General features: G+C 50.9%; 1 protein-coding gene across 2 annotated transcripts; it reads left to right on the forward strand.

The window, feature by feature from the left end:
* Nucleotides 1–284: 284 nt before the first annotated feature.
* Nucleotides 285–8,450, forward strand: ARL2 (ADP ribosylation factor like GTPase 2). Of its 2 annotated transcripts, XM_061406889.1 has the most exons (6): nt 1,242–1,458; nt 2,722–2,825; nt 5,137–5,247; nt 5,343–5,505; nt 7,046–7,126; nt 7,971–8,450. In XM_061406889.1, exons 2-6 carry the CDS (start codon nt 2,749–2,751, stop codon nt 8,103–8,105), a joined length of 567 nt encoding a protein of 188 aa, XP_061262873.1. In that variant the 5' UTR covers nt 1,242–1,458; nt 2,722–2,748; the 3' UTR covers nt 8,106–8,450. The 2 variants fall into 2 exon arrangements, with proteins under 2 accessions (XP_061262874.1, XP_061262873.1); XM_061406890.1 differs by lacking the exons at nt 1,242–1,458; nt 2,722–2,825 and adding an exon at nt 285–1,009.
* Nucleotides 8,451–15,186: the final 6,736 nt, after the last annotated feature.

Here is a 15,186-nt window from a genome sequence, read left to right on the forward strand (position 1 = left end):
AGGGAGTCTTAACCACTGGACTGCCAGTAAAATCCCAAGCTCATCCATCTGAGTTTACAATCTGCGGAGTCCCTGGCCTCGGCTTCCTCACTTATTCTGGACTTGAGCACTAACGTAAAGAACCAAACTCTTGGACAAAGTCATTCATTAAACTACAAATATTTATTGAGCACCTACTACATGTCAGTTATGCTAAGCACATGTGAGCGTCAATTTTCTTATTGGCAAAATGAAAAATGGTGCTTCTCAACAGAGAGACAATGGGCATCTTGGGCGGAACAATTCTTTGTGCAAGTCTGTCCAATGACCTCTAGACGACAGGGGCTCTGCCTTGAAATTGGAACAACTCACTGACAGCCCTACACATTTCCTCAGGGGCATTTCCACCCTGGATGAAGAATCCCCAGCCTACCCTCTACAATTGATTTCGGAAGCCAGGGAATGAGGGGAAGCCCTAACACGGGCAGATTTAGGATGACGCTTTTCAAGGCCCAAGACAGCGGGATCTGGATCCTGTTTCCGCGGAACAAAGCCCTACGGTAGCCCCAGGGTGACGTCAACGGCCTTGGGGCTCTCGGTTCTGACTCCAGAACTCCGACTCCCTCTTCAGCTAAGACACAGCACCAGAACTTCAGGTTTCCGTTCCAGTCGGGCTTGGGGTCCCAGAAGGGCGGTGCTCTGGTCACCCAGGAACTGGGGATGCGAAGAGTTAACGCGAACGGCCACCCAGAAGCGTCCCCCACGAACCCCCCGCCCCCGGCAGGCTAGAAGAATTGTGCATCCCAGCACCTCCCGGCGCCTTCGCGGTCACGTGGGAGCGAGGGCGGAACCAATCGAGGAGCCAGCCAATAGGCTGTGCTGTCCGTGGGCGTGACAGCCAATAGGAGCAGGGAAAGGGGTCCCGGGATACGAAGAAACGGCGGCCGGGAGGGGGCTACCGGGACATGGGGCTTCTGACCATACTGAAGAAGATGAAGCAGAAAGAGCGGGAGCTGCGACTGCTCATGCTGTATCCTTCCTGACGCCGGAGCCGGAGCCGCGAGGGTAGCGGGGTGCGGTGGGGAGCCCGCCGACCGGGCAGTGTCAGGCGCCCCCTACCGGGCGCTGCCTGTACGGCCGGCCGGCCTGTACCAACTGCCCATTGTGCGTCACGCTCGTGGGCCCTACCATCGCTTTTGGCGGGGGGGAGCCGGGAGGAGGCCGTACCACCGGCTCGACGCGGTCGGGGGGGCCTCGTTTCCAAGGTGTGGGCGTTACGGCGCGGCGGCCGGACCAGGTGTCCTGATATAAGGGAAGGCGGGGCTGGTGACTCGAACACTACCACCCGTCGGCCCGAGCGTGGGGCCGCCGTCCTCCCCCGACCTGGGCGCCTCCTCCCCTAGTTGGAGGGTGCCAGGCCTCGGCCCCGCCCTCAGGGTCGGCCTCTCGGGGGCGTGCGGGCCCCGCCCTACTCTCCCAGTAGAGGGCGGAGGAGGAGGGGCGCCGTCTGCGGTCGCTAGGTTCGCGTGGGTCCGACTGTCCATCTCTTTGCTGTCTCACGGCCAGTCGGGGTCCCCGCGGTTGACGGCTTGTAGGCACGAGGGCCTTGCCGACTTTCTGAGTCTCGCTCGCAGGCGTGCACATCCGTTCTCCCCCTCCGTGCCAGGCTGGGGCGGGGTGGGGGGCAAGCTGAGATCCAAGAGCTGGGCCGGCCTCACCCCCAGCAGAGAGGAGACATTTATGTGCACAAATAACTTAGTAATATTTACATCATGTCTGTTTTTAAGAACTCTGAGACAGGCACAGAGAATTCATTCATCCAGTAAACATTTATTGAGCTAAGCGTCTGCCTGCAATGCGGGAGACCCGGGTTCGATTCCTGGGTTGGGAAGATTCCCTGGCGAAGGAAATGGCAATCCACTCCAGCACTCTTGCCTGGAAAATCCCATGGACAGAGGAGCCTGATAGGCTACAGTCCATGGGGTCGCAAAGAGTCGGACACAACTGAGCGACTTCACTTCACTGTTACGTGCTAAATTCTGTCCTGGGCGGCTAGGGAAAACAGCAAAACAAAACAAAAATCCTACCTTCGGACATTTTGTGTGATACTGAGGGAAGAAAATGTTAACAAAGTTAATTCTGCATAAATACGGTGGTCAAAGAAGATCATACTGAGAAAGTGACAGTTGAATCTAGACAGGTGAGGGATGAATTATGTAGAGATCTGGGGGAAAAATGTTTAAGCAAAGGGAACAGCAAGTGTAAAGGTCTCCGAGGAGGAAGCCGACTGGTGTGTTCAAAGGACTGTCAGGGAGGGAAGTGTGAGCTGAGGGAGTGAGAACAGTGGAAGGCTAGGTCAGATGGAAAAGGTATTTCAGGTGGGACCTTTAGTTCTGAACTTTTCCTCTGTTTATTTATTTTTGTGGATTTTTTTTTTTTAATGAGGACCATTTTTAAAGTCTTTATTGAATGTGTTACAGTATTTCTTCTGTTTTATATTGTTTGTTTTTTGGCTCTGAGTCCTGTGGGATCATAGCTCCCTGACCAGGGATTGAACCCACAGCCCCTGAATTGGAAGGTGAAGTCTTAACTGCTAGACCACCAGGGAAGTCCCATATTTTTGTTATTATTTTTCAATTAAAATTTTTTTTACATTTTAATTTAATTTTATTTTGCATTAAATTTAAATATTTTAATTTTTATTTTAATTTTTATTTTGCAGTTGATTTTCGGGCTTCCCAGGTAGTGCAAGTGGTAAAGAATCTGCTAATGCAGGAGACGAAATGGACGGGTGTTCAGTCCCTACGTGGGAAGATCCCCTGGACAGGAAATGGCAACCCCTCCCAGTATCCTTGCCTGGGAAATCCTACGGACAGAGAAACCTGGCGGGCTACAGTTCATAGAGTTGCAAAGAGTCAGACGTGACTAAGCACACACATGCACATTGTTAATTTACAATATTGTGTTAGTTTCAGGTGTATAGCAGAGTGTTTTGGTTATGTATATATTTACACACATTCTTTTTCCATCCGTTTTTTGAGATGGTTGGATGGCATCACTGACTGGATGGACGTGAGTTTGAGTAAGCTCCAGGAGTTGGTGATGGACAGGGAAGCTTGGTGTGCTGCAGTCCATGGGGTCACAAAGAGTCAGACACAACTGAGCGACTGAACTGATTGTTTTTCAGGTTCTTTTCCCGTGTAGGTTATTACAGAATACTGAGTAGTTCCCCGTACTATACAGTAGGGGATGTTTGCTTTAATGAGAAGTGCAGACAGGAAGTGAGAGCTGAGACTAGTTAGGCCATTGTAGTAACACAGGTAAGGTAGGATGGTAGCTTGGATCGGGATGGAAGCAGTGACAGACGTTGATTTAAATCTTGATAGTAACACCAGCAGCAGTTGCTGCTGGATTGGCCGTGAGCGTTAGGAGAAGAATGGTGTCAAGCGTGGGTCCTAGCAATAGGATGAGTGAGGAGCCACTTGCTGACAGGTATTATAGAAGCAGGTGGGGAACACATTCAGGGGGACGATGAGAGCTCAGACTGGTCCTGTAAGATGCTACTGAGACATCCTAGAAATGTCACCCTGGCAGCTGGATATAGAGACCAATGTCCAGGGGAGCAGCCGGGTGGGACGTACGAATTTCAGAGTCATCAGCATAAAGATGATATTTGAAGCCATAATTCTGGATGAGACCACTAAGAGAGTGTATGTGGACAGGGAAGAGAACCTAGGGCCGAGCTCAGATCAAAAGTTCAGGGCGATGAGGAAGGGTGACCAGGGAAGTCAGGAGAGCCAGGCAAGCCCGTGTCCTGGAGTGGAGGAGGGGGCTGGCCAGGAGCAGGAGGAAGAGGGCTGAGGACTACCCGGTCAGTGGAGAGCAAGGCGTCTCTAAGGACTGACCTTGCCAGAGCAGTCTCGGGGAAGCAGTGGGAGCAGAGGTCTTATGGGTTCACAGAGGAGCAGGAAGACAGAAACTGGAGAGGGTGAGTATGGACAACAGTTCTGAGATTTGCTATAAAGGGAACAAAATAAAGGAAAATGTGAGGGGGAGAGGGGTCAAGAGAGGGTGTTGTTCGCTTCTTCTTGGTGGGAGAGACGTCCACTCATCAGCTGATGAAAATGATCCAGTGGAGAAGGAAGCAGGACGATGGAGCTGGGGTGGGGGGCGATGAGGAGAGCAATCAGCCACCAGTGATCAGGGACTAAGGCCGGGTCTTGGGAGAGGTCCTCTCACCCCTGTCCCCCCAGTCCCGGCTGTAAGCCCCCTTGAGTGTTAGAAGGAAAAAGGAGGGTGGTTTTCTCCAGCTGGTGAACTTAACCCATTTGTTTGCACACTCAGCAGCAAAGGGTTTGGAATATTCCAGAAACAAAAGGGCAAGGGTGGCTGCCTCCAAATACTTGCTCCCTGGAATGCTCTTCTTCCCCTAGTCCTTCAAAAAGCCGGCTCCTTGCAGTCTGGGCCTCAGTCCAGCCGTCTCACACTGGAGTGGAAGCCGCACAGGGCAGGGACCGTGATTCCAGGGCACCCCCAGTGCCAGAGGTATTCTGGAGCAGTGTAGGCCTTAAGCATGGGGTTGGCCAATAAGTTCATCAGGTTTTTCTGTAACATCTGTGGCGAAACTGAAGGGACTTTTTGGCCAAGAGTACATTTTTATTTTTTGTATTATTTGGCTGTGCTGGGTCTTCGTTGCCGCACAGGCTTTTCTCTAGTTGTGGTGAGTGGGGGCTACTCTCTAGCTGTGGTGTGCAGGCTTCTCCTGGCGGCGGCTTCTCTTGTGAAGCAGGGGCTCTAGGGCCTGCTTCTACGAGTTTTAGGAGTTGCGGCCCCTGGTCTAGAGCACAGGCTCAGTGGTCGTGCACGGGCTTAGTTGCTTCTTGGCATGTGGAATCTTCCCAGACCCGGGATCGAACTCGAGTTTCTGGCATTGGCAGGTGGAATCTTTACCACTGAGCAACCAGGGTAGCCTGGCCAACAGTATATGTTGTGGGATGAATTATGAGCATCTGGTCAGAAGATGATACATTTTCACATTTATCGTGTAGGTCAGGCAGGTACTCAACATACTTTGATATGTGGTCAGAGAGGGGCCCTGGGATGGTGTCACCAGCCCGCAGAGCCTGGGGACTTCTCCTTAACCTGGCGCACCCCCAGGGGCCTGGACAATGCCGGCAAGACGACCATCCTCAAGAAGTTCAACGGCGAAGACATTGACACCATCTCCCCCACACTGGGCTTCAACATCAAGACCTTGGAGCACCGAGGGTGAGCGGGGTCCCCGAGGGCGGGCCTGCCCAGCACAGGGCAGGGAGGGTGGGCGGGGGCCGGACTGACCCTGCAGCCCCCACTGCCCTGTCCAGATTCAAGCTGAACATTTGGGATGTGGGTGGCCAGAAGTCCCTGCGGTCCTACTGGCGGAACTACTTTGAGAGCACCGACGGCCTCATCTGGGTGGTGGACAGCGCCGATCGCCAGCGCATGCAGGACTGCCAGCGGGAGCTCCAGAACCTGCTGGTGGAGGAGGTAGGCAGGGGGCTCCCCCAGTGCCTGTGTCCTGGTGCTTCATGCACCTGTGTGGGTGTGTGAACACTATCCTCAGCCGATTCCCTGTGGGGTCCATGATCCCAGGGGGACACTCAGTTGGGGTCTGTTCCCTCACCCAGCCCTCACCACGTGTCCAGCACCCTTGGGGAGGCAGAGACAACCAGTACACCCGCCCCAGGGAGGCTGACAGTGCCATGAGCAGAACACGGATCCACGTGGTCTGAGATGTGGGTCCACATCCCTGCAGAGTCACTGCTTCACCACCCTGAGCTTCAGTTTCTGCACCTTGAGTCAGGCTTTGGGGAGGATGACTTGAGGCTGGTGTGTGAAGCTTTGGCAGGCAGTGGAGCCTGCCTCAGGAGTTGGACTGTTTGCTTTGTGACCTTAGGCAAGGCACTTAGTTTCTCTGAATCGCCACTGCATCTCTCAGATGGGCATTATATTAATAATTACGGTGATCTTAAAATGTACTGTCTGAGCCAAAATGCTCTTCTTTAAATAAAATTTTAGATTTATAGAAAAGTTGCAAAGATAGTGAAAAGTTACCCATGTATCTTTCACCTGGTTTCCCTTAATATGAACATCTTACAGAACTGCCAAACACTTGTTAAAACTATTTAATAAGAAATTAACAAGTTACTGTTAACTGAACTACAGGTTTTGTTTGGATTGCACCAGTTTTTCCATTAATGTCCTTTCTGTGTTCCAGGGTTTAATCCAGGTTACTCCACTGCATTTAGCTGAAATTCAGGACACTTTTGAGAGTTAAAGAGGGAGTTGTTAATAATTATTTAGGGACAATAGGCCTAAACAGCAGTCAAGCAGGTCCAGTGAGATCCTGGCTGTTGAATGTTCAGCCCTGGCCTGGCACCTCAAGGCCCTTGTTAAGGGGTAGAGCCGCCATCCACATGGAGGGACTCCCGGTCACAAACACACAGAGGGAAGTAACTGGAATCACAGGCAGAGAGGAAGGTCTGTCAGGGTAATGGGACAGTTAGGGGACTGTGTGAACTTGGAGGAGGGGAAGCTCATTGCCCTCAGCCCCCACAGCCCCTGGGATAGTCGCGTTCTTTTTGATGTCAGGTCATCAGGTCACAGCAATCTAGAAGCAGAGACTTGAGGATCATCTTGTCCATCACCCCCTCCCCTTGTCCATCACCCCCTCCCCTTGTCCATAACCCCTCCCCTTTGTCCATCACCCCCTCCCCTTGTCCATCATCCCCTCCCATTTATAGAAGAGGAATCTGATGCACAGAGGAGAGAGGTGCCCCCTGGGTGTGACTGTGCTGGAAGCAGGGTCTCAGGCCAGCCCACAGCTCCCTCCAGCCCATAATGGCTGGACAGGAAGGCTGTGTTCACACTGCCCACACTAATGGTGTCTTTGCAACCACCATGGGACCTTGCTCTAATCTTCCAGACTGCTCTCTGACCCCAGCTGCTCTGGGTGATTAGCGCAGGGGCTGGGCTGCCCTCTGAGCCTCCACCCCGCCTCCCCTTACTCTCTGTTTCTCTTCTCTAGCGCCTGGCCGGAGCGACCCTCCTCATCTTTGCCAACAAGCAAGACCTGCCTGGAGCACTGTCCTCTAACGCCATCCGCGAGGTGAGTCCAGGCCTTGGCACAAGCTCACAGAGGAAAAGGGGCATGTGATTCTTTGTTCATTTATTTAGAAAGCATTTATTAGCCCCTGCTGTGTGTATTCAGGGTACTGGAGATTCAGTGATAGAAGACGGAGTTGTGCTCCACAGCCTGGGGGACAGCAGATCTGCAAGTAGATTATCCCGGGGATAACAGTAACCAACAGGCAGTGGGCGCTTTTTCTGTGCTAGGCTTTTTGCATGGATTAACTTACTCAGTTCTCACAGCAACCTCCTGAGGTAGGAACCATTATCATCATTCTACAGATAGTGAAGGAGGCTTAGAGAGGTTAGGTAAGTCCCCCAGGGTCACACAGCCAGGAAGCAGACAAGCCAGGATTTAAACACAGGCCTATGTGACCGCAGGTTACATCTTCATCTGACTCTGAAGCTTGAATACCAGAATGAGAAAGAGTGGGGTTAGAATCTAGGTTCTGCCACTGATTAGCTGTGTGACTTTAGGCAGGCTGCTTAACCTCTCTGAGGTTTTCTCCTCAGTAAAATGGCAAACACAATCCCTGGCTTACGGGACCATGGGGCGAATGGATAAGAGGACATTTGTAGGGCCCATAGCACAATGTCAGGGGCCCTTGTTGCAATCTTATTATAAGGGGTAGTGCTGGCATGGTGGTGACAGAGAGCCCGGGTGCCCTGGGAGGCCAGCAGATCTTCACCAGGGGCCAGGAGAGGCTTCCCAAAGCAGGCCCTTGATGGGGGCTTGGATTTCCCCTGGGCCAGGGGAGGGAAGGGGCTGAGGGTGGGCAGGGCCTGTGGTCCCCAGGGCCCACCATCACCTCCCGCCCTCCCAGGCCCTGGAGCTGGACTCCATCCGTAGCCACCACTGGTGCATCCAGGGCTGCAGCGCCGTCACCGGGGAGAACCTGCTGCCTGGCATCGACTGGCTCCTGGATGACATCTCCAGCCGCATCTTCATGGCCGACTGAGCCGCTTCTGATGCCCCCCTACTCAGCTCACAGTCTAGGCACCCCCCACCCCGCCACCAAGCACCATCCCTGGAAGGGTGGGAGTCCGCCAGCCCAACTAACAGCCCCCGCCCCCCTCCATACCCTGCTGCTGCTACTGCTGCCCACTGCTGCTCTGTGGCCAGCCGGCTCCCGAGGCGGGAGGCCTGTCACCCTGGCTGTCCCCCTGGCTCCTGACCCGGCCCGCCTGCAGCTGCGGGACCAGGAAGAGAGGGCTGTGGCTGGGAGGGGGCTGCCTCTGCTGCTATCGAGGCTGTGGGCCTCACCATTTGCTCAGCTGTGAGAATAAATTGTTCCCCGCTCCCATTCCTGGCTGAGTCATTTGTTGATTCTACAGCCCTGCAGGGTGCCTAGAGCCCACAGCCCAGTGGGAGACAAAAAAGACAACATTTCAGTCAGAGGATCAACTGTCACTGTGTCAAGGGAGTGGCAGAGAATTACAGAAGCACGGGACAGGGCATTGGAATTCCATTTGGAAGAGTTCAGGTGGGCTTCCCAGAGGAGGTGACATGAAAGCTGAGAGTAAAGGATGAGTAGAAGTTTTCCAGCCAGAGGAGGGGAAGGACAGTTTACTGGAGCAACTGCTACCCTCAGAGGTATGAATGAGAAAAAGGAAGGCACCCCAACATCAGGGCTCTCAGCTTGTCAAACGGAACAGGGGCTGAATCTCAGCTCCCAGCTTCCCACTGGCAGCCAGGAATCTGTGCGCAGTGGGCAGCCTACACGGCTGTGTGAGGCAGCGCTGGTTCAAGCAGAGGGACTCACAGGACAGAGGCCTGAAGAGCAAGGGCTCTTGGGAAACGGGGGGTGATGACTCCGGTGTAGGAGGGTGTGGACATCAGGCCGGTTAGCTAACTGAGAACAGGGCTGGGAAGGGACCTTCCCTGAAGGCTAACGGGCACTCTTTGAGGCAAGGGCCAGGGTGGGAAAGGATGGGAACCAGGGAGACCCAGAGCCCCCATCCAGGTGGCAGGATAAATGGATATTTGGACAGGGTGCCCTGCTTGTAGTCCTTCCAGTAGGGGCTTCCTCTGCAGGGCTCTGTCTGAAGCACTTCTCACTTACCATCACATTGAATTATAAGCCCAACCATATATGTCCCCATTTATGTAGGAACAAAGCCTCCAGGAGGTCATGTGACTTACTTAAACCGCCCCCAGCTAGGAAGTGGTGGGGCTGGGGTTGGAACCCAGCACACTGAGCCACCACACCCTGCTCACCATTTTGCTTTTGTTTCTGTGCTCAGAATTCCAGTGCCAGATGGAATTGGGCATAACATGTTTATGAGGGAAGGTGAGTTTTCCTAAGGGACAGGTGAGCAAAAGACACAGATTCACTGCTCCAGGAGCCCTCCCTGGAGGGTGGAGACCTCCGCAAATCTGCACTCTGTTAGGATGGAAGAAGAGAAATGGATTTTGGGTGGACAACCTTAAAATATAAACTTGTCGGGACACTCCTGGTGGTCCAGTGGTTAAGAATCTGCCTTCCAGTGCAGAGGACGCGGGTTCGATCCCTGTTTGGGGAACATGCTGTGAGGCAACTAAGCCCGGGTGCTATAACTACTGAGCCCTCGCACCTCGATGACGACTCCATGTGGCAAATAAAGACCTGACGCTGCCAAATAAAATAAGAAAATCAGTATTTTTTTTAAGAGTATAAACTGTCCATCACCATAGAAATTGAGAACCACCTGCCGTGTCTTCTGTGCAAGATAGACACCATGTCCCAGGCTCTCATCCCTATGGGCAGCAGATATATCCAGTCTCCAGAGCCGAACCCTGGCTCTGCCACTCACTTATTGATGAAGAGCTAGTTGCTTAACCTGTCTCTGCCTTGGGGTCCCCACCTGGGTTGAAAACAGTGTCACCTACTTCCTAGGGTTGGGAGGAGAATCAGATGGGTGGGTTGCCTTGTGCGTCGTATGCACTATAGGTCAGCTATAATTATTTTTATTTGAACCAGTAGGAGTTCAAGCAGATCCAATGTGAATTCAGATATCCACTGATCTGGGTGAGTCAACCCAGTGTTCAAGCCCTCCTAGGGGCCCTTAGTAAGCAGCATGCTTTCATTCAAAGGTGAATTATACATGGTTAATGACAAATATTTCCCAGGCAAGGATACTGGGGTGGGTTGCCATGCCTTTCTCCAGAGGATCTTCCTGACCAGGGATCGAACCTGGTCTCCCACATTTCGGGCAGATTCTTTACCATCTGAGCCATCAGGGAAGTCCAGAGACAAATAAGAAAAATAACAAGGTTATAGTCATCACAAGTCCTCTGAATGTGAAGGATGAGCTGCAGCAGAAAGTCTGCATCACGTGGTCAAGCCAACCGAGTGGGAATGTGGGGAGCAGACCCCCTGCCCTGCCCCTGTGCATTTGCAGCTTTTCCTTCTCCTCTGCCTTCTGAAAAGGCTCTTCTGTTCACTTCTACCAGTGACGGAACCCCTAATGGAAGGAGAAAGGCCAGAGGCTAAGCTGACCTAGGTGGGAAAGGTCTTAGATAAAGAAGGCAGAAATGGGAGAATGCGGAGCCACTGGGCAAGGGAGAGGAGGGAATGATGGGAGAGAAGGGGACTTGAAGCCAGGGCCCTGCCAAGAGAACTCTGACAACCAGGTGTGCATGTCTGTTAATTGCTCAGTCCTGTCTTGACTCTCTGCGACCCTATGGACTGTAGCCCACCAGGCTCTTCTGTCCATGGGATTCTTGAGGCAAGAATACTGGAGTGGGGAGCCATTCCCTTCTCCAGGGGTCTTCCCAACCAAGAAAGGGGTCTTCAGAGGAGCCCTGTGTATGCTGTAAGAGGGGACACACCCCATCCCAGCCTCCTCACGAACACCTCTGGATGAACTACCCTGTTTCCACCGCTCCCAAGAGTCTGGTTTGGGAGTTTGCTTTGTGTTTCTGAAGTTACAGCACCCACTCATCTGAGTTCCAGTAAGAAGAGTGGCCTCCCCTGCTACTCCATTTAGGCTTCCAGCATGGTGGTGGTGGGATCAGTCAGGGTCCTGGGTACGCTGTCCAGACACAGATCACTGCCTTTGGCAGAAAGACGTTTCTTGGGCAGATACTGGGAACTCAGGGCACGTCGGTGGAGATTGGACAGCTCCAAAGGCTGGGCAGCCAAACCCACAGCCGACACTGTACTCGAGGAACGTTGTCCCCTCACCAGGCACTGTGCCTGTCCCTCACTCAAGAGTCAAGTCTTTCAGGGGGGAGTCCCCGACCCCTACTTGGGACCTGGGGCAGGGAAAGGAGCTGGCACCTTTGGATTCTGAGCTAAGAGGCTGGAGGGCTGCACATCCTAGTGAACTACCTCGAAAGATCTGGTGCTATGGTGCTAACAGAAAGAGGCAGGGGCGAATGCTAGACGGACCCACAAAGGAAAAAGAGAAAGCCACTGCGGTAGATTCTATGTCAACATCCCCATTCTAGAGATGAGAAACTGTCACTCAAGTAGTTAAGGGGAACTCTTGGAGTTAGTAAGACGTGTGACTTCAGAACCCATGTCACCACTGTACTTCTCTGGAGTTCTTTATGTTCCCCTGCCGTGAAGAGATGCCCCACGCCCAAGGGAAGAGAAACCCAAGTAAGACAGTAGGTGTTGCAAGAGGGCATCAGAGGGCAGACACACTGAAACCATACTCACAGAAAACTAGTCAATCTAATCACACTAGGACCACAGCCTTGTCTAACTCAATGAAACTAAGCCATGCCCGTGGGGCAACCCAAGACGGGCGGGTCATGGTGGAGAGATCTGACAGAATGTGGTCCACTGGAGAAGGGAATGGCAAACCACTTCAGTATTCTTGCCTTGAGAACCCCATGAACAGTATGAAAAGGCAAAATGATAGGATACTGAAAGAAGAACTCCCCGGGTCAGTAGGTGCCCAATATGCTACTGGAGATCAGTGGAGAAATAACTCCAGAAAGAATGAAGGGATGGAGGCAAAGCAAAAACAATACCCAGCTGTGGATGTGACTGGTGATAGAAGCAAGGTCTGGTGCTGTAAAGAGCAATATTGCATAGGAACCTGGAATGTCAGGTCCATGAATCAAGGCAAATTGGAAGTGGTCAAACAAGAGATGGCAAGAGTGAATGTCGACATTCTAGGAATCAGTGAACTGAAATGGACTGGAATGGGTGAATTTAACTCACATGACCATTATATCTACTACTGCAGGCAGGAATCCCTCAGAAGAAATGGAGTAGCCATCATGGTCAACAAAAGAGTCCGAAATGCAGTACTTGGATGCAATCTCAAAAACGACAGAATGATTTCTGTTAGTTTCCAAGGCAAACCATTCAATATCACAGTAATCCAAGTCTATGCCCCAACCAGTAACGCTGAAGAAGCTGAAGTTGAACGGTGCTATGAAGACCTACAAGACCTTCTAGAACTAACACCCAAAAAAGATGTCCTTTTCATTATAGGGGACTGGAATGCAAAAGTAGGAAGTCAAGAAACACCTGGAGTAACAGGCAAATTTGGCCTTGGAGTACGGAATGAAGCAGGGCAAAGACTAATAGAGTTTGGCCAAGAAAATGCACTGGTCATAGCAAACACCCTCTTCCAACAACACAAGAGAAGACTCTACACATGGACATCACCAGATGGTCAACACTGAAATCAGATTGATTATATTCTTTGCAGCCAAAGATGGAGAAGCTCTATACAGTCAACAAAAACAAGACCGGGAGCTGACTGTGGCTCAGATCATGAACTCCTTATTGCCAAATTCAGACTTAAATTGAAGAAAGTAGGGAAAACCACTAGACCATTCAGGTATGACCTAAATCAAATCCCTTATGATTATTCAGTGGAAGTGAGAAATAGATTTAAGGGCCTAGATCTGATAGAGTGCCTGATGAACTATGGAATGGGGTTCGTGACATTGTACAGGAGACAGGGATCAAGACCATCCCCATGGAAAAGAAATGCAAAAAAGCAAAATGGCTGTCTGGGGAGGCCTTACAAATAGCTGTGAAAAGAAGAGAAGTGAAAAGCAAAGGAGAAAAGGAAAGATATAAGCATCTGAATGCAGAGTTCCAAAGAATAGCAAGAAGAGATAAGAAAGCCTTCAGCGATCAATGCAAAGAAATAGAGGAAAACAACAGAATGGGAAAGACTAGAGATCTCTTCAAGAAAATTAGAGATACCAAGGGAACATTTCATGCAAAGATGGGCTCGATAAAGGACAGAAATGGTATGGACCTAACAGAAGCAGAAGATATTAAGAAGAGATGGCAAGAATACACAGAAGAACTGTACAAAAAAGATCTTCACAACCCAGATAATCATGATGGTGTGATCACTGACCTAGAGCCAGACATCCTGGAATGTGAAGTCAAGTGGGCCTTAGAAAGTATCACTACGAACAAAGCTAGTGGAGGTGATGGAATTCCAGTTGAGCTATTCCAAATCCTGAAAGATGATGCTGTGAAAGTGCTGCACTCTATATGCCAGCAAATTTGGAAAACTCAGCAGTGGCCACAGGACTGGAAAAGGTCAGTTTTCATTTGATTCCCAAAGAAAGGCAATGCCAAAGAATGCTCAAACTACCGCACAATTGCACTCATCTCACATGCTAGTAAAGTAATGCTCAAAATTCTCCAAGCCAGGCTTCAGCAGTACGTGAACCGTGAACTTCCAGATGTTCAAGCTGGTTTTAGAAAAGGCAGAAGAACCAGAGATCAAATTGCCAACATCCGCTGGATCATGGAAAAAGCAAGAGAGTTCCAGAAAAGCATCTATTTCTGCTTTATTGACTATGCCAAAGCCTTTGACTGTGTGGATCACAATAAACTGTGGAAAATTCTGAAAGAGATGGGAATACCAGACTACCTGACCTGCCTCTTGAGAAATCTGTATGCAGGTCAGGAAGCAACAGTTAGAACTGGACAAGGAACAACAGACTGGTTCCAAATAGGAAAAGGAGTACGTCAAGGCTGTATATTGTCACCCTGCTTATTTAACTTCTATGCAGAGTACATAATGAGAAACGCTGGACTGGAAGAAACACAAGCTGGAATCAAGATTGCCAGGAGAAATATCAATAACCTCGGATATGCAGATGACACCACCCTTATGGCAGAAAGTGAAGAGAAACTCAAAAGCCTCTTGATGAAAGTGAAAGTGGAGAGTGAAAAAGTTGGCTTAAAGCTCAACATTCAGAAAACAAAGATCATGGCATCCGGTCCCATCACTTCATGGGAAATAGATGGGGAAACAGTGGAAACAGTGTCAGACTTAATTTTTTGGGGCTCCAAAACCACTGCAGATGGTGACTGCAGCCATGAAATTAAAGACGCTTACTTCTTGCAAGGAAAGTTATGACCAACCTAGATAGCATACTCAAAAGCAGAGATATTACTTTGCCAACAAAGGTCCGTCTAGTCAAGGCTATGGTTTTTCCTGTGGTCATGTATGGATGTGAGAGTTGGACTGTGAAGAAGGCTGAGCACCGAAGAATTGATGCTTTTGAACTGTGGTGTTGGAGAAGACTCTTGAGAGTCCCTTGGATTGCAAGGAGATCCAACCAGTCCATTCTGAAGGAGATCAGCCCTGGGATTTCTTTGGAAGGGATGATGCTGAAGCTGAAACTCCAGTACTTTGGTCACCTCATGTGAAGAGTTGACTCATTGGAAAAGACTCTGATACTGAGAGGGATTGGGGGCAGGAGGAGAAGGGGTCGACAGGATGAGATGGCTGGATGGCATCACTGACTCGATGGACGTGAGTCTGAGTGAACTCCGGGAGTTGGTGATGGACAGGGAGGCCTGGCGTGCTGCTATTCATGGGGTCGCAAAGAGTCGGACATGACTGAGCGACTGAACTGAACTGAACTGAACTGAACCCTTACAGAAAATGTGAATTTAGTGAATCCTAGGGAAGGAGAAGGCAATGGCACCCCACTCCAGTACTCTTGCCTGGAAAATCCCATGGACGGAGGAGCCTGGTAGGTTGCAGTCCATGGGGCTGCAAAGAGTCGGACACGACTGAGCGACTTCACTTTTACTTTTCACTTTCATACATTGGAGA

This window comes from Bos javanicus, chromosome 29 (genome assembly GCF_032452875.1).
Source record: "Bos javanicus breed banteng chromosome 29, ARS-OSU_banteng_1.0, whole genome shotgun sequence".
NCBI classification, from domain to species: domain Eukaryota; kingdom Metazoa; phylum Chordata; class Mammalia; order Artiodactyla; family Bovidae; genus Bos; species Bos javanicus.